Here is a 17,750-nt window from a genome sequence, read left to right as displayed (position 1 = left end):
CCCAAGTGCTGCCGGCAAGAGATTTAGAGGATTTTATTACGGCTCTGGATTTTAGGTACAATTGCGGGTGCATGCTCTCCAAAATGTAGATCCTGATCGAACGTCACACCCAAAATTTTTGGGTGTAAGACAGTCGGTGCCGTAATGCCATCGATGTCGATGTCCAATATGGTCGACAATTTACGTTCCCATGTTGTTAATATGGTCGCCGATGATTTGGACGGTGACCATGTAAGGTTTCGTGAGGCGAAGAAACTGGAGAGATCAGGGAGATAGCCATTTATTTTATTACATACTCATCGATGTGTGGGCTTGTGGCTTGTGTGTTACAAACGCATTCAGCCACATCATGCCGATGGGATTCAAGGGGTTGGTAAGCGCCTTACAAAGCTTTATAGCTTTAAAGCTTCGCAACCCAATTGTCAACCTGTTAAAAATATGATTATATCATACACATGTTTTGCAGGCGAGGCTCTGACTATCCCAGATTTCGGTAGAAGTATGGCCCTGAAATCACAGCGTTCTGAAAATGCTCTAACCCAATATGCTGGAAAAGAAAGGGTTGTTAAGAGCAACCAAAGCGTTATAGCTTGTACTTGCCAACCTTACCTTCTTGAGGGAATCCTGTTGCAAACATGCATGCATCATACACATATTTAGCACACGAAGCTCTGGTGGAGATAGGGCATTTTTGAATAAAATTCTGAAGAAGGGATTTCTTTAAGCAACTGAAGAAGGGATTTTTTCAAGCAACTTCTGAAAGAACGAGCTTCCTTAAAATTTCTGAAATAGGGCGTTTCCGAAAGGACAGCTGATATAGAATGATGGAATACTTAGCAGTCGATATAAGAGTCAGTGGGAACGGAAAAGTAAATGTGAAGAGAATGAAAGTGAATAAAAGGATGCAGCAAAACTAGGATGATGAAAATGGTGTGGATGATGTTAACAATGCTTATGGTTAATGCCAGGGGCAACGTATAGAAAAAAATGGGATGACAAGAAAACAAAGCGGAGTATAACCGATACTGGAGCTGAAAACGGAAACATTCCAAACCGAACATTTGCCACAGCAGGTACCGATACCAGATCCGGCCAAAAACTGAATTTGATACAAAAGCCTCCTGGCTAGAGCCAGAAGAAAAACCCGGAACCGTAATTGAAGCTAGTTTTACCCGAACTAGTATCCAAAAATGAAACCGAAAGCAAAATCGGTTCCGAAGAGAGGAGCTAAAAGCAAAATTGTATCAAAACAACCTTGTAATAGCGCTGAACCCCTAAATGAGGTTTTGTTCTTATGCTAGTATGTGGTTTACATCTCTAGACATAGAGTGCATATCCTTGAAAGAAATCTGCACCTCAAATGCCGACACGACGTTTCCACCGTTAAACGTTGTTTTGTATATATGTATCTTCGATATTTATTAGGTTACTAAATTAATTAATTTTTCATAAAATATATGAAATTTTAAAATAAATCGACACTTATTCAATACATAAATACATACATCAAAAGATGCGTACAATACAAAATGGTCCCTTATTTATATATCTAAACAAAATTAATGTTGCGACCATTGGATATTTTTCAAATCAATACCTTCTTGCACCATCTCCCATAATGGAGACATTTCACGCAAACGTTCGACATGTTTGATGCATTTATCGGCAGTATAATCAACCTCTTCAATGGTGGTAAAACGACCAATACCAAACCTATAAAAATGTAACAATAAATTGCATTCAAATTAACTACACAATTGAGTAAGGTAAGCTGGTATACCTTATTGAACTATGAGCCAAATCCTCATCAGTTCCAATAGCACGCAGTACATACGAAGGTTCCAGTGATGCTGAAGTACATGCTGAGCCACTAGACAATGCCACATCTTTTAGGGCCATCAGTAATGATTCACCCTCAACATAAGCAAATGATAAATTTAAACAACCACTATACGTTTGCTCTGTATCACCATTACGTATAACATGTGATAATCGTGAAGTGATGCGATCATATAAACGTTTCGAAAGAAAATCTATCCATTTCTTATCATACTCCATTTCTTTGTATGCAAGATCACATGCAGTACCAAATCCAACAACCAATGGCGCAGGTACAGTACCACTACGTAGGCCACGCTCTTGTCCACCACCACTCTGTATGGGTTCAAGACGTACACGTGGCCTACGGCGTACATACAGTGCGCCAATACCCTTTGGACCATATAGTTTATGCCCAGATATTGACATTAAATCAATGTTCATTGCATTAACATCAATTGGAATTTTGCCAACTGCTTGTGCTGCGTCGGTGTGAAAGAATATTTTTCGTGAACGGCAAAGCGCTCCTATATCTGTTACTGGTTGCTTTACGCCTGCAAAGAAAGCAAGATTGCGTTTAAACCATTCAATAAATATTTATTGAAAACAAACTTGTACATACCAATTTCATTGTTTACAGCCATTATAGATACTAATGATGTGTCCGGTGTTAGAGCATCCTCTAATTGTTTCATATCAACAATACCATTTGCTTTCACAGGTAAATAAGTGACTTTGAAGCCTTCGTTTTCCAAGGCGCGGCATGAATCTAGCACACATTTATGTTCCGTTTGCGTAGTTACGACATGCTTTTTCTTGCTTCCATAAAATCTTTGAAATATAAACATAAAACAATATTCAGACGAATTCTAAATATTCTCGCGGAATTTTGTTCTCGCGGATTTTTTATTCCCTCGGAAAAATTCCTCCAATTCTTTTCTCCTAGGGAGAAGAATAATTGGGGAATAGGAATTTCGAATTTTCGAAGTCAGCTGTTTTGTCAATTGAAATTTCGTTGCGCATTTCTTATTTTGTTTAAAAAATTGAGAAGTTTAATTATTGTTGCAAATTTGTTGGAAATTAGGAAATAAAATATAAACATTGCACAGTATTTATTGCATTTCATGTGGTATTCACTGAAATGAGTAATGAATTGGTGCCACAGCAACATCAACAGCGGAACATAAGAAGAAGACCGGCGGGATAACACAAATCCGCCGGAGTTGCCTGCATTCATTCTGCAAAGCAATTTTCTGGCCGCCAAGTCGAGTTGAGTTCGCCTTTCGCCATATGCCAAAATCTATTTAAGCCTTCTTAAAAAATCCTTTGCCCAATTTCTGGATAGCTGCATCAAATATGCGAAGAGCTCTTCCGTTGCTTATGATATATTTTCGACTTAAAATAAAGAATATTGTGGTTGTTGTTGTTGTTGTATTAACAGTGAGAATATTGTGGTAGAATGTAAATACATATTTTAGCACAAATTTGTACAAATAAGTGTTCTTTCTTAAAATAACCAATTTCCTTTAACTATTTTGATGCATTCCCTTGTTGTTGTTGTTGTTGTAGCAATGCTTGCCCCACCTAATAGCCGCGACCCATCACAAATTGTCATCAATATCCTCTAACGGGAGTCCAAGGAAACTTGCCGTTTCAACAGGGGTGGACCATAAGGAAAGGGGTGTTAGAGGCGTTGGTTCCACATTACAATTGAAGAGATGGTTGATGTCATGTGGGGACACATTGCAAGCGGGGCATACATTTTGTATGTCAGGGTTGATTCTGGATAGGTAAGAGTTTAACCTGTTACAGTATCCAGAACGAAGTTGAGCAAGAGTGACACGCGTTTCCCTGGGGAGTATGCGTTCCTCTTCCGCAAGTTTTGGATAATTTTCGTTAAGTACTGGATTCGCCGGGCAATTCCCGGCATAAAGGTCCGACGCCTGTTTATGGAGTTCAGCAAGGACCTGCTTGTGTTTTTTCACTTCATACGGCTGGGTTCTCAGGTGCCGTATTTCCTCAAAATGCTTACGGAGATGACTCCTTAAGCCCCTAGGCGGTGCTGATCTCTCCCTGATGGGGAGTATTCTCGCCTCATTATGCAGATGGTGTTCTGGGGACATAAGAAGACAGCCCGTGGCGATTCTGAGACCAGTATTTTGGCAGGCCTGTAGTTTCTTCCAGTGGGTGATTTTTAGGCTTGGCGCCCATATGGGTGACGCGTAGCACGTAATCGGCTGGCTAATTGCTTTGTATGTAGTCATGAGCGTTTCTTTATCTTTTCCCCAAGTATTGCCAGCGAGGGATTTGAGGATTTTGTTGCGGCTCTGAATTCTCGGAACAATTGCGGCTGCGTGCTCACCAAAATGTAGATCCTGATCAAACGTCACACCCAAGATTTTGGGGTGTCGGACAGTCGGTAGCGTAGTGCCACCGACGTGGATGTTCAAAATGGTCGACATTTGGGGCGTCCATGTTGTAAATAAGGTCGCGGAAGATTTAGTCGGTGATAATGCCAGGTTTCGCGGGGCGAAAAAACTGGAGAGATCAGGGAGGTAGCCGTTTATTTTATTGCATAGCGCATCGATCTTTGGGCCCGGGCCTGTGGCCATTATTGTGCAGTCATCGGCGTAGGAAACGATTGTGACTCCGTCCGGTGGTGAAGGTAGCTTAGATATGTAGAAATTAAACAAAAGTGGGGATAGGACACCACTCTGTGGCACCCCCTGTTTAATTCTCCTTGGTTTTGATGTTTCGGAGATATCGGACGATACGACTCACCTATGTTAGCTGGTTTCCCAGGCTTTAGTAGCGGGACCACCTTGGCCATTTTCCATTTCTCAGGTATGACAAAGGTGGAAAGAGACAGATTGAAGACATGTGCTAAATATTTGAACCCCTCTTTCCCTAGGTTTTTAAGCATCGGCATGGCTATGCCGTCTGGGCCCACTGCTTTGGATGGTTTAGCACGACCAATGGCGTCCTCAACCTCTTTAGCGGTGATGGTGATTGGTGACGCGCTGAATTTGTGTTTATGTGCGCGTCTATTGGCTCTCCGTCTATCTTTGTCGACCGTAGGATGCATTATATATTGTCGGCAGAAAGCACTCGCGCATTTTTTCGCGTCCGAAAGCACTTTGTCGCCAAAGGCGATGGAAACTTTGTTGTTGTTGTTGTAGCGATTAGTTACTCCCCGAAGGCTTTGGGGAGTGTTATCGATGTGATGGTCCTTTGTCGGATACAGATCCGATACGCTCCGGTAACACAGCACCATTAAGGTGCTGGCCCGACCATCTCGGGAACGATTTATATGGCCACATTAAACCTTCAGGCCATCCCTCCCTCCCCACCCCCCAGGTTCCATGAGGAGCTTGGGGTCGCCAGAGCCTCGTCTGTTAGTGAAACGGGATTCGCCGCTCGAAGGTGAGGTTGACAATTGGGTTGGAGAAGCTATATATTGCGCTACACAACCCCTTGAATCCCTAAAATCCCTTTGTCTTTGTGCTTAGTCGGATTCGATAGGGGCTTTACGGTGGACCAAAGTTTACCCACACCAGTAGAGAGGTTACAACCTCTTAGGTGCTCCTCCCATTTCGCCCGCTTGTGTTCATCTACAAGCAATCTGATGCGTTGGTTTATATCCCTTATTTGGGGGTCGCCTGGGTCAAGCTGTCTTATAAGGTCACGTTCTCTCGCTAAGTTTGCGGCCTCCGCCGGGAAGTGTGGCCGGATTTCGGGAATTCTCCCGGCGGGAATGAAATGTGCCGAGGCGGATTTAATGACCTTACGGAAGGCACGCTCCCCTTGGCGGGCATCAGTCGGGATAGGGAGGGCAGCTAGGCGGCTGTCTGTAAAGGATTTATATTCTTCCCACTTTCCTTTTTTGAAGTTTATGAAAGTGCGTTTTTCAGTGACGATGAAGTCGGCGTTACGCTCAAGCGAAATAAGTATGGGCAGGTGGTCGGATGCCAATGTTACCATCGGCTGCCAGTTGACGCAGTTTACGAGTTCTGCGCTCACGATTGAGATATCTGGCGAGCTGTGACAGCTTCCTACCATACGTGTGGGGGCGTCTCCGTTTATTGTGCAGAACGTCGTTTCTTCTATTTGATCCGCCAACATCTCAACCCTACTGTCCGCCCGCAAGTTTGAATGCCATAGATCATGATGGGCATTGAAATCGCCTAAGATAATGCGATTGTTGCCAGTGAGTAAGGCCCTGATATTAGGGCGGTATCCACTGGGGCAACAGGTGGCAGGAGGGATGTAGATGTTGATGATTTCTAGGTTTGCATCGCCTGACCGGACATATAGGCCTTGACGTTCTAAGACATTGACCCTGCGGTCGATGCCAGGATCAAATATACAATATTGCACAGAGTGGTGTATGATAAACGCGAGACCGCCTCCATTTCCGCTTTCGCGGTCTTTCCTGTGGACGTTATACCCAGAGCAGGCCTGCAATGCAGATCTTGCTGTGAGTTTAGTCTCTTGAATCGCTGCAATGCGGATGTTATGCCGCTTCATGAAATCGACTATCTCCGTAATCTTCCCAGTTAGTCCATTACAGTTTAACTGCAGAATTCTGAAGTGCATAAGGGGAGACGTGGCCGCTCTGGGGGTAAGTGACGGGTGACTACGCCTGGGTTGGGAAAGGCCAGGACGCAATTGCTGTTGTGGCCCTAGGACTGGGCGTCCTTGGGCAAGCATTGGGGTACCCGGATGATTTGGGTTTGCGGCCTGGCAACATGGCGCGATGAAACCCGTCGGGGGGTTGCCGTCGCGGAGACCAGAACATCTATATTCTGTACATATATATTCTATGCTGGCAAACGGTGCAAACGGAGGTAGGGACTAAGTCTGTTTCCCTGACCTACACGATTGCTGCCGGAAAAGAGGGGGGGGGGGGGGGGGGGGGGGGGGGGAGAGAAGACGGGGGCAGGGGCTGCTGCTCAGCATTGCTTCCGACTCTACAGCGAAGATTGTAGTTATGAGTGGTAGAAGCTGTTTGAGTTGTTGGCGCCGTGGGGCGCGAGCAGCAGCGGGTGCTTGTTGTGGCTTGCTGAGCAGCGGGGCTGCTGGAAGGTAGTGGGGGGCGCTTAGACGTAGACTACGGGACGCCCTTGGGCGTGAACAGCAAGGAGCCACAAAAGATTTATAAAAGTGGACGTCGGGTTTTGGGATCAAGCCCAGAACAACCTGTCCGATGCAACCATCCCTTGCACGAGACACACTGAACAGAGTATGACCGTCCTAAAAAGATTCTTTCCCGGCAGATGCAGCAAAACCATTTCTCAGGACCGGGGTCAGGAGACGGACCCGGATTGGATTCGATGCCTTCCCGGAGTAAGAGAATATGGAGCAGTCCTGCTGCAAGGAGCTGCTGGGAGGATGACAATTTGTGGGAGGGACGAAACAAATTAGATGGGGTCACACTGAAATGACAGTCCTTGGTCGGGAAAAATTCCGAGTCGCTCCGGTACATAGAACCGACTGCCTTGGGAAGCGTATTCATTCCCTTCAATTTATCTAGTGAAAACACTCCTATGAAATGGCAGAGAAATCTCCCTCTCCCTCACATTCATAATACCTACTTTTCTCCCATAACCGGTTTCCGCTTTTTCGAACATTTTTCAGAATAGGAGGAAAGGGAGAAGTGAAAAAAATCTCAAGGAATTTTTATTTAGAATACGAGGAATGGGAGAAGGGAAAAAACTCGCACGGAATTTTCTTTTAGAATTGGGCTGTAAACCTTTAGGCCATCCCTCCCTCCCCCCCACCAAGTTCCAAGTTCGTCTGTTAGTGAAACAGGATTCGCCGCGGATAGGTGAGGTTGACAATTGGGTTTGGACAAGCTATATAGCTGACAACCTGAAGGGTTGCGCTACACAGCACCTTGAATCTGGTATTTTAGTCGCCTCTTACAACAGGCATACCTATCGCGGGTATATTCTGACCCCCTAACCCGCTGGCTGTATATCCAAGCGGTAGGCTAGGTTGTCGTAAGGGATGACTAAAATACCCAGATTTTAAGGTAGGAGGGGTAAAAACAAATCCCTCCCGACAGTCGGGCTAGAGCCAGAATGACTACCTATATCCGTTACATATGTACCTTAAGCCTTCGGGAATTGTTATATGTATATGCTTTAGTGAAACAATGAAAACAAAAAAACAAATTTATAAAACGACTACATCATTTCCACTGGGGTTTTAAAAGGGAAATAAGTGACGGGAGTCGGGTTCTGAAAGCGAATCCAAGAATTTGAACACATATTAATCTTCTTAGATTCCCTTTCAAAACTCATGTTGCTGCTCATTTGCTAGATCATAATTAAAAGCACATCACTTCGAACTTTCTAGATTCTCTCCCCCTTTCTTTCTACATAAACTAGGAGTCGCGTAGGAGAATTTGTGACAGTATATTGAGGTCCTGCTGTACGGATATGAAGCATTTCCTAGTTGCTGTTGTTGTAGCGATAAGGACACTCCCCGAAGGCTGTTCTTGTTGTTGTTGTAGCGATAAGGTTACTCCCCGAAGGCTTTGGGGAGTGTTATCGATGTGATGGTCCTTTGCCTGATACAGATCCGGTACGCTCCGGTAACACAGCACCATTAAGGTGCTAGCCCGACCATCTCGGGAACGATTTATATGGCCACATTAAACCTTCAGGCCATCCCTCCCTCCCCACCACCAAGTTCCATGAGGAGCTTGGGGTCGCCAGAGCCTCGTCTGTTAGTGAAACAGGATTCGCCGCGGATAGGTGAGGTTGACAATTGGGTTTGGACAAGCTATATAGCTGACAACCTGAAGGGTTGCGCTACACAGCACCTTGAATCTGGTATTTTAGTCGCCTCTTACGACAGGCATACCTACCGCGGGTATATTCTGACCCCATAACCCGCTGGGGGTATATTCAAGCGGTAGGCTAGCTTGTCGTAAGGGATGACTAAAATACCCAGATTTTAAGGTTGGAGGGGTAAAAACAAATCCCTCCCGACAGCCGGGCTAGAGCCAGAAGGACTACCTATATCCGTTACATACCTTAAGCCTTCGGGAATTGTTATATGTATATGCTTTAGTGAAACAATGAAAACAAAACAAGTAAGGAAGGTTAAGTTCGGGTGTAACCGAACATTACATACTCAGTTGAGAGCTATGGTGACAACATAAGGGAAAATAACCATGTAGGAAAATGAACCGAGGGAAACCCTGGAATGTGTTTGTATGACATGTGTATCAAATGAAAGGCATTAAAGAGTATTTTATGAGGGAGTGGGCCATAGTTCTATAGGTGGACGCCATTTAGGGATATAGCCATAAAGGTGGATCAGGGTTGACTCTAGAATGCGTTTGTACGAAATGGGTATCAAATGAAAGGCGTTAATGAGTATTTTAAAAGGGAGTAATCCTTAGTTCCATAGGTGGACGCCGTTTCGAGATATCGCCATAAAGGTGGACCAGGGGTGACCCTAGAATTTGTTTGTACAATATGGGTATCAAAAGAAAGGTGTTAATAAGTATTTTAAAAGAGAGTAATCCTTAGTCCCATAGGTGGACGCCGTTTCGAGATATCGCCATAAAGGTGCACCAGGGGTGACCCTAGAATTTGTTTGTGCAATATGGGCATCAAACGAAAGGTGTTAATGAGTATTTTAAAAGGGAGTGGGCCTTAGATCTATAGGTGGACGCCGTTTCGAAATGTCGCCATAAAGGTGGACCAGGGGTGACTCTAGAATGTGTTTGTACGATATGGGTATCAAATTAAAGGTAATAATGAGGGTTTTAAAAGGGAGTGGTGGTTGTTGTATAGGTGGTCGCATTTTCGAAATATCGCCATAAAGGTGGACCAGGGGTGACTCTAGAATTTGTTTGTAGAATATGGGTATCAAATGAAAGGTGTTAATGAGTATTTTAAAAGGGAGTAATCCTTAGTTCCATAGGTGGACGCCGTATCGAGATATCGCCATAAAGGTGGGCCAGGGGTGCTCTAGAATGCGTTTGTACGATATGGGTATCAAATGAAAGGTGTTAATGAGTATTTTAAAAAGGAGTAATCCTTAGCTCCATAGGTGGACGCCGTTTCGAGATATCGCCATAAAGGTGGACCAGGGGTGACCCTAGAATTTGTTTGTACAATATGGGTATCAAAAGAAAGGTGTTAATAAGTATTTTAAAAGGGAGTAATCCTTAGTCCCATAGGTGGACGCCGTTTCGAGATATCGCCATAAAGGTGGACCAGGGGTGACCCTAGAATTTGTTTGTACAATATGGGCATCAAACGAAAGGTGTTAATGAGTATTTTAAAAGGGAGTGGGCCTTAGTTCTATAGGTGGACGCCTTTTCGAGGTATCGCAATAAAGGTGGACCAGGGGTGACTCTAGACTTTGTTAGTACGATATGGGTATCATATTAAAGGTATTAATGAGAGTTTTAAAAGGGAGTGGTTGTAGTTGTATATGTGAAGGCGTTTTCCAGATATCGACCAAAATGTGGACCAGGGTGACCCAGAACATCATCTGTTGGATACCGCTAATTTATTTATATATGTAATACCTGCCAAGATTTTAAGGGTTTTTTACTTCGCCCTGCAGAACTTTTTCATTTTCTTCTACTTAATATGGTAGGTGTCACAACCATTTTATAAAGTTTTTTAAGGTAATCCCATTACATTACCATGTTTCATCCCTTTTTTCGTATTTGGTATAGAATTATGGCATTTTTTTCATTTTTCGTAATTTTCGATATCGAAAAAGTGGGCGTGGTCATAGTCGGATTTCGTTCATTTTTCATACCAAGATAAAGTGAGTTCAAGTAAGCACGTGAACTAAGTTCATTAAAGATATGTCGATTTTTGCTCAAGTTATCGTGTTAACGGCCATGCGGAAGGACAGACGGACGACTGTGTATAAAAACTGGGCGTGGCATCAACCGATTTCGCCCATTTTCACAGAAAAGAGTTAACGTCATAAAATGCCCTTACCAAATTTCGAAAGGATTGGTTAATTTTTGTTCGACTTATGGCGTTAAAAGTATCCTAGACAAATTAAATGAAAAAGGGCGGAGCCACGCCCATTTTTAAATTTTCTTTTATTTTTGTATTTTGTTGCACTATATCATTACTGGAGTTGAATGTTGACATAATTTACTTATATACTGTAAAGATATTAAATTTTTTGTTAAAATTTTACTTTAAAAAAATTTTTTTTTTAAAAGTGGGCGTGGTCCTTCTCTGATTTTGCTAATTTTTATTAAGCGTACATATAGTAATAGGAGTAACGTTCCTGCCAAATTTAATCATGATATCTTCAACGACTGCCAAATTAAGGCTTGTAAAACTTTTAAATTACCTTCTTTTAAAAGTGGGCGGTGCCACGCCCATTGTCCAAAATTTTACTAATTTTATATTCTGCGTCACAAGTTCAACTCATCTACCAAGTTTCGTCGCTTTATCTGTCTTTTGTAATGAATTATCGCAATTTTTCGGTTTTTAGAAATTTTCGATATCGAAAAAGTGGGCGTGGTTATAGTCCGATATCGTTCATTTTAAATAGCGATCTGAGATGAGTGCTCAGGAACCTACATACCAAATTTCATCAAGATACCTCAAAATTTACTCAAGTTATCGTGTTAACGGACGGACGGACGGACGGACATGGCTCAATCAAATTTTTTTTCGATCCTGATTATTTTGATATATGGAAGTCTATATCTATCTCGATTCCTTTATATATGTACAACCAACCGTTATCCAATCAAACTTAATATACTCTGTGAGCTCTGCTCAACTGAGTATAAAAACAAATTTATAAAACGACTACATCATTTCCACTGGGGTTTTAAAAGAGAAATAAGTGACGGGAGTCGGGTTCTGAAAGCGAATCCAAGAATTTGAACACATATTAATCTTCTTAGATTCCCTTTCAAAACGCATGTTGCTCATTTGCTAGATCATAATTAAAAGCACATCACTTCGAACTTTCTAGATTCTCTCCGCCTTTCTTTCTACATAAACTAGGAGTCGCGTAGGAGAATTTGTGACAGTATATTGAGGTCCTGCTGTACGGATATGACGCATTTCCTAGTTGCTGTTGTTGTAGCTATAAGGACACTCCCCAAAGGCTGTTCTTGTTGTTGTTGTAGCGATAAGGTTACTCCCCGAAGGCTTTGGGGAGTGTTATCGATGTGATGGTCCTTTGCCTGATACAGATCCGATACGCTCCGGTAACACATCACCACTAAGGTACTAGCCCGACCATCTTGGGAACGATTTATATGACCACATTAAACCTTCAGGCCATCCCTCCCTCCCCACCCCAAGTTCCATGGGGAGCTTGGGGTCGCCAGAGCCTCGTCTGTTAGTGAAACAGGATTCGCCGCGGATAGGTGAGGTTGACAATTGGGTTTGGAGAAGCTATATATTGCGTTGGCTGAAGGGTTGCGCTACACAGCCCCTTGAATCTGGTATTTTAGTCGCCTCTTACGACAGGCATACCTACCACGGGTATATTCTAACCCCCCCAATCCGCTGGAGTGACCACTAACCCGAAGGCCTTGGGGAGTGTTGTCGATGTTGATGGTCCTTGCTAAGATACTAGCCTGACCATCTCGCGAACGATTTGTTATGACTACATGCGACATACTAGGCCATACTGTCCTCCCACCATCTATATCCATGAAGAGTTCCGGGTCGTCAGAGCCTCGGAAACAGGATTCGCAACGGATAGTATCCAAAATCATCAAAGGTGGTATCAAAAGAGGTGGTATCGACCTCCGTTTTAAGAAGCGGAAATTAAAAATTGTATTTCTGTCGAAAGTTATTTACAAAAAACTGTAAAATGACCCCGAGAGGATCCGAAGTTTTTTTTTGCACAGAACACCTTTCAGCGTTGGCGGCCTTCGGCCGCGATTTAAAAACATAACCCTGGGTGGGTCCGACAACGGTTTGGGGATCAAAATTAAATGCCCGAAAAAAACCTTTCTGCACTAGTGTCTGTGTGTACAACAAATCTAGCAAAAAACAACAACCACATGGAAATTCGATTTATTTTCGCTTCCGGATTTTAAAAACGGAGATCGAGACGCGTCTTTTGATACCACCTTTGATAACGTTGATAAAAATTAGGTGGTGCACCGTCTTGTAAAACGTTACCAAGAACTTCAGAGTTTGTTTTCATGAATATTTACTGATGGAAGACGCAGCGGTTACAATTAAACATAAAAGAGGAAAATCTGCAGCGTTATCGTTGGTACTAACAGCGTAATAAATTTGACAAACCCTAATGACAAGATGAACCGAAAAAGCAAATAATAAATGGAGGGCTTAGAAGTCAATCAGCTTCAGTATTTGCCTGAAATTGACTTGCGTATTGTAGACTTACGTCCTACCTCACTGTTCATACTTTCAGGTGCTAAAGCTTTCTAGTTATTGCTTGCGAATGACAGTAAGCGAAGGCAGCACATATTTTGCCCACCGAATATAAAACACGATTTTTTGGGATGTCGGAAATGTAAGTAAAAAATTTTGAGTTACTGACTTGGCTCCTCTGCGAAGATAGTCACATTGTAGCGGTGCAGGGCTTATGCCGATCGCATTTGATACTAATTGGTCAGATGGGAGCGGTGCAACCGCCCTCACCTGACAGATGTGGTCGAATGCTATCGGTAACCAGGAACTATCACCTCCTAATCCAGGGTGTCATGCGTCACCGTGCCCATTGGACTGGTTTGCAGCCAGGAGGTTCACAACACCGGCTGTATTATAACGGCGCCTCCCCAACACCGGGCCACCTTGGGGAGTAATCATGGCCTTACCGCGTCAAGGGCCTCTGCCAGTTCCCCATATAAATAATTGACAACTACGCTTGCCACGTCAAGCATGTTGTCGTACGACAAAAATGACTAAAAACAATAATCAAAACAACAAAAAACTAAACAACAACACCAACATAACAAAGAAAACAGTCTCCAAGAAGAGCAGCGGGAGGCAATGCTCTTCTTAGAGCATATCAGGGACGATGAATCTCCCTCCACCATCGCTGTAGTGCGCAGAGAACGGACCTGAAGCCCGTAAACCCAAAGGCAACACAAATACCCAAGGAAAGCAGAGCGGGCCAGAAGAGCATAATAAGCAAAAGGCCACGAAACCCGCGATCCCCAGCGGCATCTCGGCCACTGGTGAGCAGCGCGGGCAAATCAAGAAAGGGGAACAGGAGGGGCAGGCGTCGAGCAAAATCCGCGAATCATGGAGGGCCCAGTACCACCATAGTGCATCGCGGGCCCCCCGAGGAAAGCGGTACAGCAACTAAGCGTAGCTCCGACGGTACCTCTAGACTAATGAGCGAAGGTAACAACGTCCATCCTAGCAGGCCCTCTAGAGAGCCGAGTAAACATGGGCGCCCACCGTCGGAGCATGATTCTGGAAGCAGCTCACAAGGCAGCTGCGATAGGTCCCAGAAAGGGAACAACACTGAGCGAAACCGGGAAGAGTGGAAGCGGCCCAACAGAAGGCATAACAGAGGCAGGCAACCTGCACTACCACGCTTACAGATAAATGGCGCCTGGTGTAAAATGGTATCTCCGATACTTCGAGGAGGGCCTGTCGCCCAGGAAAGCAAGAGCAGGACGAGCACAGGCATAAACCAGCCCACGAGCAGAGAACAGCTACCGCCGAACGGAGGAACAGAGGCGGAATGTTCTCTACTTCTCTATTCCAGCGGCAGCTGGCCAGCATACACGCGCTCCCGCTGAAAAGCGTAGGATCGGGCAGATCACGCCGGAGGAAACTCCCAGTTCGAAGAGGCAACGGGCCCATGCTCCGCAGAAGACGACAACCATGCCCCGGGAGAATTTGGCCAGGGCGACCGGGATAGCCGCTGAGTCAGCACCAAGGCAGTATAGCTACTCGGACGCCCTCAGGGGTATCCGAGTGGCTGTTCTGCCCAGGAACTACCCAGCGGATGCCCTTAGTCAAGAGGACCTGACGATTCTCCAGGAACAGATCATGGAGGGAGTGTTCAGGGGTTGTGGGCATGCCCTAATGTAGACCACGAGGACGAGAGAACCGCAAAGTGGCTCGAAGAGGTAGTACCAACACTCGAGGGGTGGACAGGGCCACCATTATGTACGAGGCGCGGGGATGATATACCGCCCACACATAATGTGACAATGTTCCTCCCCAGAAGTGCGGAACGCCCCAAAGAATTTGCGATCCGGCTCCTCACGAACCAAAACGAGGGCCTCAAGACGCAAACGTGGCGCGTTATAAACTGCAGCGCGGAAGAAACGGGCCTACGTCTCGACGTGGGCATTGATGAGGAATCATGACCTGAACCTTCAGCGCGAATACTCCAATGAAACAATTGCCATACTCAGTGACAGTCAGGCCGCCCTCAAGGCGATATTGGAGTCTGAAATAAAATCAGCACTGGTCCTTGAGTGCGTTGAAAAGCTAAATCAACTGGGAGCACACAATGAACTACTGTTGGCCTGGGTTCCTGGCCACAGGGGAGTTGAGGGTAATGAGCAGGCGGACAGCCTGGCCAGAGAGGCAGCAACGATACGACCTATTGGTCCTGAGCCGTTCCTGCCAGTAGGCACGCAGGAAATTAGAGGGCATCTATTAGTAGAAGAGAGGGAAAAGAGGGAAGAACACTGGCGTAATATGCCAGGCCTGAGACAATCTAAGTCGCTGTTAGGGGGTTACAACACAACTCGATATAGGGTATTAATAGGCCTTTCGAAATATAACCTAAGAATCCTAACAGTTATTCTTACAGGACACTGTAGACTCAACAGTCACATGCAAAAGCTGGGTATAATATCGAGCAACACATGCCGATTTTGTGATCGAACAGCGGAGACGGCGAACCATGTACTCCTGCAGTGTGATGCAATCGCAAGACGTAGGGCTAAGTTTATGGGCTCACCATGGCCAGAGCATTCTCACATCAAATCCCTCAAGCCAGGTGAACTGCTAGGGTTCATCAAAGATGTCGGCTTGGATGAGGTGCTGTGAAGCAGCTGAGGGCACAATAGATCAATGGTCGCAGTGCGATCCTCAATTAATTATCTATCTATTATCTACTGACTTGGCTGCTAAACACTCCATATGCATGTGTTTCTTACCAATTACATTGCAAGGGTGTTATTGTTGTGGTTGTTGGTGTTATTGATTTCTATCTGTTTTTCAGCATATATAATTGCGTGAATTAACTTACCGCGCTACTCCTTTAACGGCAATATTATTGCACTCAGTAGCACCTGAAGTAAAAATGATTTCTTTCGGTTCCGCACTAATTAGTTTAGCTACTTGTTCTCGTGCTAATTCCACAGCTTTCTCAGACTCCCAACCGTAGGCATGTGTACGTGAATGTGGGTTTCCGTAAAAATTCGTCAAATACGGTAGCATTGCATCTAATACCCGCGGATCCTACATATGCATGATGTTAAGGAGGCATTTGATAACATAAACAGAAGTTATGAAAAAAGAACAAATTTACACATACTAGTGGTGTAGTCGCCTGTGCATCAAGATAAAGTGGTCTTCCATCGACTTGCTCTGCTTTTATGTTGAATCGAATCTGCTTTTGACGGAATTCTTCAAATAGGAGATACAAAGAAAAATCAATAACATGTTTAAGATATGCACCGCTCTTGTGGGACATTTACTTAACGAAGTGCGCACATATGTATGTAAGTAACTGTTACCTTGCGAACCGTTTGCTCCGCAATAGCGGTGGAGGTTGTACGAAAAAGTTAGGTAGGGTTAGTAATTACCTTCAGAAAATGATGCCGGTTGTGCGTCGATAGATTTAGATCTTTTGTAGGCAGACGGCAAAGCAATTATAGCCAATGTACCTCGATGAGTTGTGAAGAACCTAGATTCAAAAGTATTTTTCGGTAGCCTTCCAAGTATTTGTAGCATTTTGCTAAAGTATTGTAAGCTGTTTAGTCTTGAATATTTAAGGTGTCAATCTAATTAAGAGAATAACTTAAAAAATTAAATATTTCACAATAATCTACCTTCTTCAATTTGCAAAATTGTTATCAGATACACGCTGTAAACAGCAAACAACAACAAAAGATACCCAAACGGATTATCAGCTGGAATGGTTACCAGCTTCTGTGTTTCAAAATGTATCAAAACTTCTTGCGTTCTGAAATTCACCAACTCAAATATTTTTAGGTTATGGATATGGCGAGAAACTAAAATCCAATTGGTTGGCTATGGTATGGGGTTAGCGTTGGTATGGCACGATTAATCCATTACATTGATTTCCATCACAAATCACTAAAGATTTCGCAATGCGCATGTAAACATTAGATCAGTTGTTTTTATGACGTATGAATTGACACTTTACCTTTAGCTCTTTTTTTCTTGCTCTTTTTTTCATTCGCTCAAGGGTCATCTTTGACGTAGATGCGCGCGTTTCCCAAGGCAGTCGGTTCTATGTACCGGAGCGACTCGGGATTTTCCCGACCAAGGACTGTCATTTCAGTGTAACCCAATTTAATTTGTTGCGTCCCTCCCACAAATTTTAATCCTCCCAGCAGCTCCTTGCAGCGGGACTGCTCCATATTCTCTTGCTCCGGGAAGGTATGGAACCCAATCCGGATCCGTCTCCTGACCCCGGGCAATGGTTTTGCTGCATCTGCCGGAAAAGTATCTTTTAGGACGGTCATACTCGGACAGGTTGTTCTGGGCTAGATCCCAAAACCAGACGTCCCCGTAACTTCTATTAATCTTTTGTGGCTCCTTGCTGTTCATGCCCTAGGACGTCCCGTAGTCTGCGCCTTAGCGGGTTTCATTGCGCCATGTAGCCAGGCCGCATACCCAAATCCACCGGGTACCCCAAGGACGTCAAGTCCCAGGGCCAAAACAGCAGTTGCGTCCTAGCCTTCCACAACCCAGGCGTAGTCACCCGTCACTTAC

General features: G+C 44.3%; 1 protein-coding gene across 3 annotated transcripts; it reads right to left on the bottom strand.

Moving 5' to 3' along the window:
- Positions 1 to 1,390: 1,390 nt before the first annotated feature.
- On the bottom strand, positions 1,391 to 16,977 carry Nfs1 (Nfs1 cysteine desulfurase). 3 transcript variants are annotated; one of them, XM_067767065.1, is made up of 7 exons: positions 16,841 to 16,977; positions 16,595 to 16,770; positions 16,324 to 16,415; positions 16,036 to 16,247; positions 2,441 to 2,649; positions 1,781 to 2,372; positions 1,391 to 1,713 (listed from the first exon to the last, which is right to left on the bottom strand). In XM_067767065.1, the coding sequence occupies exons 2-7, from the start codon at positions 16,740 to 16,742 to the stop codon at positions 1,560 to 1,562; spliced, it is 1,407 nt and encodes a 468-aa protein (XP_067623166.1). In that variant the 5' UTR covers positions 16,743 to 16,770; positions 16,841 to 16,977; the 3' UTR covers positions 1,391 to 1,559. The 3 variants fall into 3 exon arrangements, with proteins under 3 accessions (XP_067623166.1, XP_067623168.1, XP_067623167.1); XM_067767067.1 differs by having other exon boundaries at positions 16,595 to 16,746; positions 16,841 to 16,969; XM_067767066.1 differs by lacking the exon at positions 16,841 to 16,977 and having other exon boundaries at positions 16,595 to 16,834.
- Between the last annotated feature and the right edge of the window lie 773 nt (positions 16,978 to 17,750).

The sequence above is a fragment of the Eurosta solidaginis genome, chromosome 2 (assembly GCF_040869045.1).
Source record: "Eurosta solidaginis isolate ZX-2024a chromosome 2, ASM4086904v1, whole genome shotgun sequence".
NCBI lineage: Eukaryota > Metazoa > Arthropoda > Insecta > Diptera > Tephritidae > Eurosta > Eurosta solidaginis.
This window is presented reverse-complemented; position numbering and strand designations above follow the sequence as displayed.

Excerpts from the sequence above, each read along its gene's own strand:
- Nfs1 (XM_067767065.1), bottom strand. The coding sequence starts at position 16,742 with ATGCTACAAATACTTGGAAGGCTACCGAAAAATACTTTTGAATCTAGG. Across the intron at positions 16,248-16,323 it reads CACAGGCGACTACACCACTA|GATCCGCGGGTATTAGATGC; the intron begins GTATGTGTAAAT and ends ATGCATATGTAG. Across the intron at positions 2,650-16,035 it reads GCCGTTAAAGGAGTAGCGCG|ATTTTATGGAAGCAAGAAAA; the intron begins GTAAGTTAATTC and ends TATATTTCAAAG.